At 50.3% G+C, this 10,182-nt stretch overlaps 1 protein-coding gene across 1 annotated transcript; it reads left to right on the forward strand.

Moving 5' to 3' along the window:
* The first annotated feature begins 288 nt into the window (after positions 1-288).
* LOC120976276 (uncharacterized) lies at positions 289-4,793 on the forward strand. Its single transcript, XM_040403093.2, has 4 exons — positions 289-449; positions 3,761-3,901; positions 4,005-4,146; positions 4,234-4,793. The coding sequence occupies exons 2-4, from the start codon at positions 3,783-3,785 to the stop codon at positions 4,480-4,482; spliced, it is 510 nt and encodes a 169-aa protein (XP_040259027.1). The 5' UTR covers positions 289-449; positions 3,761-3,782; the 3' UTR covers positions 4,483-4,793.
* The last annotated feature ends 5,389 nt before the right edge of the window (positions 4,794-10,182 follow it).

Below are 10,182 nucleotides of genomic sequence, written 5' to 3' on the forward strand. Positions count from 1 at the left end.
TGCATCATGTCTAGTCGATATAGTTACACTAGAGACTTGGTCCATAGGTAGTGGAAAAAGTAGGACCGTACGAGATAGGTCCCATCCCAAACGCACTTTCCTCTACGCAAGGCCCTACACACCCATGCATATGCATGCATGCGTGCCCATGGTCATGATGTGGCTACTCCGAAACGGAAACCTGATCACTTGGGCGGCTTTTCGAGCTGTTTGGTCCGGGAGAGGAAACAAAGCTAGCTCAGCGAGGCCACAAACCTGACCACTTGGGAATCCACAAAACGAAGAACCGATCACTTGGGAAGAACCGATCACTTTGGGAATCCACTTGGGAAACCTCATCTCACTTGGGCGGCTTCCTTCCTCCTCTCTTCAGGGAGGGAGCTGCAGCTAGCGCGGCGGCAGGAGAAGCTTGAGGCCGGGTTCGCTGCACTCACCCTCCGACCGCTCAGGTAAGGTTCGCCTCCTCTTCTCTCGCATACTCTCAACCCTCTCCCCTGTCTCTCCCCGTCGGCCGCCGGACGCAGCTCCCCTCTCTGCCGCAGTGAGCTAGGCAGGCAGGATACCACCTGCAGTTCTGCACCACCACAGAGCCTCCACCACGAGCCGGAACTCCCCCAGCCGCGCCACCACCACTCGCTCTGTCCGCAGACCCGCACGCCTCAGATCGGGCCGCTCAAAACAGCCACCACCGAGAGCCGGAGTCTCCCGAACCACCACGAGAGGAGACGCGACGCGCAGCCGCAGGAAGGTGCTGCGGCTAGGCTCGGCCGCCGGTGAAGCACCGCGCCTCGCACCCACGCGCACTGGCCCAGATCGCTCCTCTCCCTGCAGGTAGCTAGAATTTTTTGTTTTTTTTTAGAATTACCCCTAGCTAGGCGGGTCACACTTCCATGTTACAGTCGTTCAACAGGGTTTCCTTCATCTCCCTTGGTGCGAAACCTAAATGACGGAAATCTCCATAGTTCCTCACTCGCGAGGCCAGGAAGTGAGCAGCTTTGTTCCTTTTCCCTGTTGATCCACCTAATCTCCAAAGATTCAAAACCCGATAAAGACGAGTTGATGTCCGCAATGATTGGGAAGAGGCCTGTCTTGTTTGTGCATCCTGGGGCCAACGCTTTGGCTAGTGCTTGACAATCCACCTCTACTTGAACTGGGCCAGTGAAGATTTTCGCAAATTCCCGGAGACCATGCATTAGGGCCAAAGCTTCTGCCTCTTCCGCGGAATCACATTGGTACAACTTGCATCCCAGAGAGATTAACACCTGCCCCTGACTGTTCCTCCCAATAGCTCCACCTGCACCCAGTCCGGAAGAAGGTTCAGTTTAGCAACTCCCAGCGGTGGACGTGTCCACTGAACTTCATTTGCCGCCGGCTGCTGGGCTCTCTGATCCCCATATAGGTTTTGGCACCAGGTGTATTCCATTGCTTTAATTTTGTCATTGGCTGAATTGAATTCCTGCTCATATTTTATCAGAAAGGCTACCGAACCCGAGACTTGCTCTTTCCCATTTCCCATGCACTATGTTATATCTCAGGTACCAGGCTCGCCATAGCATTAGCACTTTAGCAGGATCACATTGGTTCAGTAGGTTTTGGAGCCAGTCCACTCCAGTATATTGGAATACAGATTCCTTCGGCAACCTCCATTGCTTTCTCAATTCTTGGCCTAGTGCTCTACTCTGTGTACATGCATGATACCGCTGCATGGTATTCATTTTCCTCCGAGTTCCCGCATATGACGCAGGTGCTATCGGTGGCTAGAGTACGCAATTAGGTGTTCTGTAGTGCGTATATGTACTTGGGTAGATAATGCACTACCGGAATCGCACCCTATGCCGACGGCCAGGGCTGTCGGGTCAGGCCTATGCCGACGGCCCCCGTCGGCATAGGGCCGTCGGCAACATATCCGTCGGCGTAGCCAGGATGACCATCGGCATAGAAAAGCCGTCGGCATAGACCCTATGCCGACGGTGGCCGTACATCTATGCCGACGGCCCTGGCCGTCGGCAACGTCATCGCCTAACGGAGGCTGCCGTCAAGTGCTGCCCAATGGCTTCTCGCCACGTGGCGAGACGCCGTTCAGCATGGGCGCGTCTATGCCGACGGCCCAACCGTCGGCTTAGTTTGAAACTATGCCGACGGCTAAGCCGTCGGCATAGACACGCCACGTGTCAGATACTAGGCGCTCCTGGGGCAGGTCTATGCCGACGGCCTGGCCGTCGGCATAGACATGCCACGTGTCGGCCACTGGGAGCTCACGCCAGGCCTATGCTGGGTGGTGTGGTGGCATGTCCCAAGAGGCGGCACGCGTCTCCGGGGTGTGCCCCCCCTCACGGACGGCGCCGCCGCCGGCACCTGAAGGGGGGAAACGGGCGCGTCGGGTCTACACGGAGGGGATCTTGCCGTGGGTCTGGCCCGGATGTTGCTCCAAAGTGTTCCTATGGGCTGACCTACCACAACCGGGTGGATAGGTCCACTGCTCAAAGCCCGTCCGTGCAAAGTCAAAGGGCTAGATCCCGTGGTCAAACGCTACAGGGTTAGGCGGGACGGGGCCCTGGGGGGGGGGGGTAGCAATGCCACCCGAGCGTCGCACCGGGCCCTCATACATGCGGGGTGGTGTGGTGGCATGTCCGAAGAGGCGGCACGCGTCTCCGGGTTGTGCCCCCATCCAAGTGACGGCGGCACTGCCTTGCGTGCAGGGGGCACACCGCGGAGCCCCAAGACGGGCGTCTACGCATGCCTGAACACTTTCACATATGCATCGGGACCCGTGCGATGTTTCGGTGACATAGCTACACCCCGAATCCCCCCACCAACTAGAATTCCCTCCGTGTCGACCGTTTCCCCCCTCCGTGACACGGCGATAGCGACGTTCATAACGGGGGGCAATCGATATACAATCAGGGTATGTTTTTTTAGATAAGGCATAATTATCTTATGCAAAAAAAAACTAAAATAAAGTAAAAATGAGAAAATAAAGTAAAAATAAAAAAATTGTATGCCGACGGCGAGGCCGTCGGCATACCTGTGCACACACGGAGGTGCAGTCCCACGGATCGATGACGTGGCATGGCGCACGGATCGATGACATGGCAGAGGGGCCTATGCCGACGGCTATACCGTAGGCATATATTTGCCATAGGTAGTATAAAGCGAAATTTAAAATAAAACTAAAAAAATGTATGCCGACGGCTAGGCCGTCGGCATATCTGTGCACACACGGAGGTGCAGTCCCACGGATCGATGACGTGGCATAGCACACGGATCGATGACGTGGCAGAGGGGTATGAGCCAGGTCTATGCCGACGGCATAGCCGTCGGCATAGGGCTGGCACGGGTATGCCGACGGCCGCCGTTACCACCCGTCGGCGTAGGCTCAACGTCGTCAAACGGTCAGCGCTGACGGCAAGGGCTATGCCGACGGCCGCTCCTATGCCGACGGCCGCTCCTATGCCGACGGGCCCCGTAGCCGTACCTCGAGCGGTCCCGACGGCCTCGTATATGCCGACGGCCCCGTCGGCATATATGTATTTATGCCGACGGCTTTTCTACGCCTACGGCCTGCCCTTGGCCATCGGCATAGCGGCATTTATGCCGACGGGTGCCGTCGGCATAGATTTGGCCGTCGGCAAACGAAGTTTTTCTGGTAGTGATGTATTATGTTTTTAGGAACTTGGGTGTATTGTGTTTTGTAGCCACACGTATGTAACTTAGTGTTTACGTGATTTTATATTACTTACCCGCGTTTAACTTCTGTTAGTCAAGCCAGATCAATCGCCCTCATGGACCGGCGCGACTACTACCTGTTGTTCTCGAGGGCACTTTGCACTCTGTTCGCGGTCGGGTCCTTCATCGTGGAGCCGCTCCCTGCTCGGAACACCTTCATCACGGAGGCCTTCCTGTAAGATAGCCCTGGCTGATGATTGGATTCTTTGCAATGCAGAATAAAGATTAAGACGCGTGGATACGAACTACCAACATAATTACTACATAACAACGTGCAGGTCTATGAAGTTGTCGATGCTCCTCGCGGTGTTCGCCTGCCCGATGTTCCTGCTCCACCACGTCGGTAACCTCCGCCACTGGGACTGGGCGGTGGATGGACCGCAGGGGCACTTCTGCTACGCGGTGGCCATCACAGAGGCGGTATACATACTTACTGTTCAGTTGAAGTTTTTACTATCTATATCTATTTATTTACTAATAAGAAAAAAAAACTGATAATATATGCAGCTCCTGTGGCCTGTGTACTGGGGGGCAGGTACGGCGGTCCTGGGTGTCCTCACCGAACCCACCTTCAGGACGTCGTGTGTCGGCGAGTACGCAGCCACCTGCCGGAGGTACGAGGTGGCCTGCGGCCTGGCACTGGCCACGGGGGCGCTCTGCTGCTCCAACACGTTGCTGCTGCTCTCTCACCGGATGAGGTACGGGCCGCACCTGCTTGCCGTTCCTGGGGTCGGCCCAGTACCAGGAGCTCAGTGACTGACCGATCAGAGTTCTTGTGGGATCGAGATCGAGCGACGTTCGTATTAACCCGATGATACTCATATATATTGTGGCTGTGGTGTGCTAGCGTATTGTATGACATACTCGTATAGATTGTGGCTGGGGTGTGCTAGTGTATTGTATGATATACTCATATAGATTGTGGCTGGGGTGTGCTAGCGTATTGTATGATATACTCATAGAGATTGTGGCTGGGGTGTGCTAGCGTATTGTATGATATACTCATATATATTGTGGCTGTGGTTTGCTAGTGTATTGTATTGAGGACGAGGGCTTCCGCATTGTTAGTCATTCGGTAGCTCAAGGCATGAGCCAAGTCACATTATACATTCACCTGCAACACCACAAAGGATTTCAATGAAATGTCCTTTATTGAAAAAACAAAGGATCATCCATCATCCAATAGTCTAGACAACATTGAGATAATGGACCTGTATTTCAGAGAGTAAGTGTAAGGACAATGCAAATGACAATTTGGGATATGATCAAGCCTAAATAGTAATGGACTACTACCCAACTATAAACAGAAAGAAAGGTCTACTGGGAAGCAGTATGCCCTGAACTAATTGCTCACCTTGTGAAGTAATCAGAGATTGTATACATGAGAAGTCAAACCGGTGACATGATCCATTATTAAACCCACAGATCTGAAGAGGTAACTATATTTAAGAATATGCTGCACTAATCTATCATAAGCGACATTATAGTGGAACCTGGAATTCATATTTCATAAGTCATGAAGATTTATCTTTAGTCTTCACTTTTATAAAGAAAATAACTGTGGCATGGAGGCCTTGCTTCTGTACATAAGCTGGTATTAGAGCATCAGGTAGAGACAGCTGGATACTTCATGCAATTTTGTCGTAGAGATAACTGCAGATTAGAACATATGATGCTATACCTTTCGCATTTAACAGTTTTGGAAAGAAAAGCACAGAAGGAAATCTTAAGAAAAAAATTGCAACGCGTGTAACTATGAAATGTGATTAACAGCAATTTACATGACCAAAAGTAATATAACTAAGAATTTTAATCAAAGTTATGCAATAAAAGTTGCAATATTGATTTTGTTTCTAGAAATATGCATTGGGAAGATTGCCAATAAAGCACATTGGCAGCAAAAGAAAACCAAAAACTTAACCAAGCTTATCTTCAAAAGATATGCTTCATATTACAGTGAGCCAAATTCTACACAGAGCTAACATGCAAGCTAAAGAATAATGTTTACAGATCAAAGTTACTGTGCAAGGAAAACATATTTAGCGGCTCCATGGACAACAACAAAAGGCTGAGGATCAACGGGTCTAGTTCAGAGCTTTGCGTCGACTGTGTCCTTTTTGGTTTTGTCCCGTGAGAATGTGCATAAAAACTTCTGCTGAGACCTGCAAGGCATTAACAGTGGCAATTATAAATTGAAAAAAAACAGTAGATATAATAAGCTAGTTAATACCAAGTTAAGTTATGGCCATGGTACTTGTAGATGCTATTCCAGTTAGCTACTAGCTGCTAGAAGCACGAAATGGGCTACCATCACTTAACCAAAGTCTAGTTGGCCCTTCTTTCGAACATATCCTAAAAGGTTCACAAACTTTATTTTACATTTTAATCCCGAAACACCAAATCAGTAGCAACTGAATGTAAATGAAAAGTGGAACTATTGTGCGCTGCAGTACTAACCATTAAATTAAGCAGCACTATTGGCGACAGTCCCTCTGTTCATGACCTACATGCCACAGTACGAATGTGTTACGGATCTGTGTTACTCAAACAGGAGATCCCCCTGACTTATGGAGACAGAATCTGCTGGCCCGAGATTATACTCCAATCACCCACCGAATAGGATGGACAGGATCAATTTCCCTGCAAGTTGCCACGATACATGATTGCTGTAAAGGAGATGACAAGATCCCAATATCTCGTACCTCTTTGCGCTCCAAACAAACCTACAATCCCCAATCCCTCTTGGAGAACTTTCCTGACCAGAGGGTGAAGAGGGCCATGAACACTAAGTTGGAAGACGAGGTGGTCTCCAATGGAGGCGGGGCTAGAGGCAAGAAACTGCTGAAGGGCGACTCATCACGCGGAGGCAAGGGTGGAACTGATCAGAATGAACTCATGGAGGTCCAAGCTCCTGAGGTCATCGAACTCGACCTGTCCAAGGCCCAGGCTGCCATGAAGATAAGGTGGCTAGCTGTGGGCTACTCCGTCTCAGTGCTTGCCTTCAGCACCGCGGGCCTCTTCAGGGAGCTCAAGAGCAACTGAGCAAGTGGGGCCTCTGTAGGAGGCTCGACTACACGCAGCTGAAGAACAACCGATTCATGCTTGAATTTGAGCGTGAAGGGGACCGCTGTTTCATCCTCGACAATGGGCCATGGACCCATAGAGGTGACCCTTTCCCGATTGTTCCTTTTGATGGACATGGCAGACCTGGTGATGTGGTGATGGATTGCATGCCAATCTGGGGTAGGATCTATGATGTACCCCCTCGCATGCTTTCCAAAGAGGTAGGATGGGAACTAGGACGTAAATTGGGCAAGGTATTTCAGGTAGATGCAGATAAGAATGGTAGACTATGGTCTGAAGTCATTCACGTTCGTGTTGAACATGATGTAAATGAGCATCTCCTGCATGAGATCCACTCAGAGAGATTTAGCAGATGACGATCTGTTCGTCTTAGAGGTCAAGTACGAGTCCCCAGGTTTTCTGTGATCTGTGGGTATGTAGGTCGTGGACAGAGGGACTGTCACCTGCCTGAAGATTAGAAAAACTGAGGTTCACGGCAGCTTTGAGGGCATCACCATTCAAGCACCACAATCGGCCGGACGGCCATGTGGCACCGGACGCCAGGAGTGCACGGCGTTTCCTGCACTTCAGATCCGAGGTGTAAGGAGAGGCAAAATCTGCTGCTCCAAAGCTTGCATAGGAGCAGGTTCAGAGGAACATGGATGCTCTGGATCCTCTCCTGACATCAGCCAGGGAGAGGTACGAGGGAGTGCTGGAAGCTATACTGTCTGACCCTCTCGTGCAGGCAGCCATAGCGGCAGTGAGCGCTATCCACGTTGGAGATGGGAGGCAGGGCCCTATCGACGTGATGCAGAGGGGAAATCGCCTCAGATAACAGCAAACAGAGAGGTGATCCCTGTCAAACAACTGATCGTCCCATCCACAGCTCCTACCCCCCGTGCCAGCGGCAACCCCAGCATCGACCTTGGCTGTTGCTGGCACTCCTACAACGAACACTGCCACCCTGCCGGCGGCACCATCCCCAACCTTGGCCGCTGACAGGAAAGCGGAAGAGGAGGCGACGGGAAACGCCACAGCGCTGCCGTTACAGAATCTGGCTCTCCAATTTCCCCTGGGGAGCAGAGCGCCTGAGATGGGGGACCTGGCTACAACCACACAGCACCCGGTCGTCATCAATAGCCTCCTGGCACTAGGCTCTACTCCAACACTTGCTGGGCCAGGAATGCAGAGGGGGGGGGGGGGGGGGGGGGGGTGATCATCATCAACACTGCACCTCTCTCCCTCCGTGCAGGGTAAGATGACGGATAAACATTAGTTCAGAGGCAAGAAAGATACAGGGAAGAGCAAAAAAAGAGAATGCAAAGATGCAGGGTAAAAGAGGTGTGAGGTTATGGATGTAGGTGAGGAATTGTATGGGGCCGATGAGCCGGATCAGAAAAAGAAAACGAGAGGGGAGGAGACTGGTATGAAACTATGAATAGTGGTAGCACAGGGAATAACGGAGGAATGACAACAACCGTCCCAGGAGCTGACGGTGAACTGGTGAGCGCAGATGTTGGTGCTCGCTAGGAGAAATGAATCTCCTCAGCTGTAATTGCCGGGGCCTTGGGCAGCCTCGGACATTTCAAGAATTGGTGTGCCTAGTGCAGACCTATCACCCAAAGATCATCTTCTTGTCGGAAAGAAGGCAATGCGAAGAAAAAGTTAAAGCAATAAGGTGGAGGATAGGCCTCAAACACTGCCGCACCAATGATGGAAAAGGTAAAGGAGCTGGCATTGCATTGTTCTGGGACGAAGCAATAAAAAAAAGATGTTATCGTATGGGCCTCGCTATTTTGATGTGCTTGTGACTGAAAATCCCCATGGCCTGACGTGGCGGGGCACTTTTGTTTATGGTGAACCCAAATCTCACAAAAGCCTGAAATCCTCGTGTATTTTCAGTAGCAAATTGTTGTGTTAAAGAGGAAGCTAATGTGTCATTAATAGGCTGAAATGAGTTAATTGCAGCATCAAATATACTTGGCACTTTCACAGAGCATCTAAATTTCTCAAAGTCTAAGTAAGACTTCAGGTGGTAGCAGGGAACAACATGAGTAACACTGTTAAAACATGAAATTATGCAAGCAGTAGCCTGCAAAAAACAGTCCTTCAAATTTTAGTCACCCAACATGTCTATAAAGAATATAATATTAGGAAATTACATAACATAAATGCATAGTATGTGAGCAGATGGTACTCTTTAGTCTGTGAGCTACCTTTTGAAATTTCAATGCTAGAAGAACTTCTATGTTTATGGTACAAATGCATGCCGGGGGTCAGCTCTAGATAATGATATATGGACCCATCAAACTGATTTTGAAATGTCCACAGTTTTAATTTCATGGGAAAATACATGATTGGTGATAAAGAAAGATGATACAGGCTACAATACATGATTGGTGATAATTTTAGTGTTTATAGGCATAAGTCCTGAACAATCAGAAACTGCACAAAGAGAGAGCCCATGGAGGCCTCCAAGGAGCACGACGCAATGAGCAAATAGGTTAATGTAGATTACACATTTAATCACGGGTATATTACCTGTTATGTGGTTCTCGATCAAGGAAATATAGGCACACCAAACAAATAAATATGGCCTCTCACAAAATGTGTTAAATGAGAGTCAATTGCAAGAAACCACCACATTTGTGGCTAGGTTTGCAGGAAACTACCAAGTCGTTAATCTGTTGCAAAAAACACTGTAAAATCTCTTAACCCGTTGCAAAAAGCACTGAACAGCCGTTTAGCCTCGTTTGATCTCTTTTCCGACAGGTGGGCCGCGAAAACGTTGACGTGGCGTGCGGACAGGCAAACGGCGCCGTTAGGAAAGAAAACAGTCAACACGCCGCGCGGTCGGTCCGGTTCAGACAGTCCCCCCCACGCCCCTGTCCTGTCTCTCGCCCCGCTCCCCTCTCCTCTCTCGCCCCTGCTTGCCGCCGGTGATGGCCACCTCGCGTGGTAGTGATGATGGCGGTGGCGGTGGTGCTGGCGATGCATCTGGTGGCAGTGGTGCTCCTGCAGATCCAACAGAGGTTTGTGGCAGTTCAAACCCATCTCAGGCTGCGCCTCTTCCACAGCCGCCGTCGCCGTCTTACTGTGCTGAGTACGCGGCGGCGAGGGCATTCGCCAAGGCCGTGAAGGAAGATCCAGAGGGGAGCCATCACTACGCATCCTCCTTCGGCGGTGTCTCGTAAGTTTTCTCTTTCCATACCCCGATTTGGTTTCTAGGGTTCTAAGTGTATGTAGTAGGCACCGTCGCCATTATTGTTGTTGTAGGTTGTTTATGTGGTCAGACATGTAAGTGAAGTGTTTATGTAGTTCTAGGGTTCTAAGTGTATGTAGTAGGCACCTAAACATTAACTGAATTTTTAACTGAACTTTTAACTGAATTTT

This window comes from Aegilops tauschii, chromosome 3 (genome assembly GCF_002575655.3).
Source record: "Aegilops tauschii subsp. strangulata cultivar AL8/78 chromosome 3, Aet v6.0, whole genome shotgun sequence".
Classification (NCBI taxonomy): domain Eukaryota; kingdom Viridiplantae; phylum Streptophyta; class Magnoliopsida; order Poales; family Poaceae; genus Aegilops; species Aegilops tauschii.

What these genes read in the sequence shown, in the direction of transcription:
- LOC120976276 (XM_040403093.2), top strand. Translation starts at nt 3,783, where the DNA reads ATGGACCGGCGCGACTACTACCTGTTGTTCTCGAGGGCACTTTGCACT. An exon ending in TTCATCACGGAGGCCTTCCT is followed by an intron (nt 3,902 to 4,004) that starts GTAAGATAGCCC and finishes AACAACGTGCAG; the next exon opens with GTCTATGAAGTTGTCGATGC. An exon ending in CGGTGGCCATCACAGAGGCG is followed by an intron (nt 4,147 to 4,233) that starts GTATACATACTT and finishes TAATATATGCAG; the next exon opens with CTCCTGTGGCCTGTGTACTG.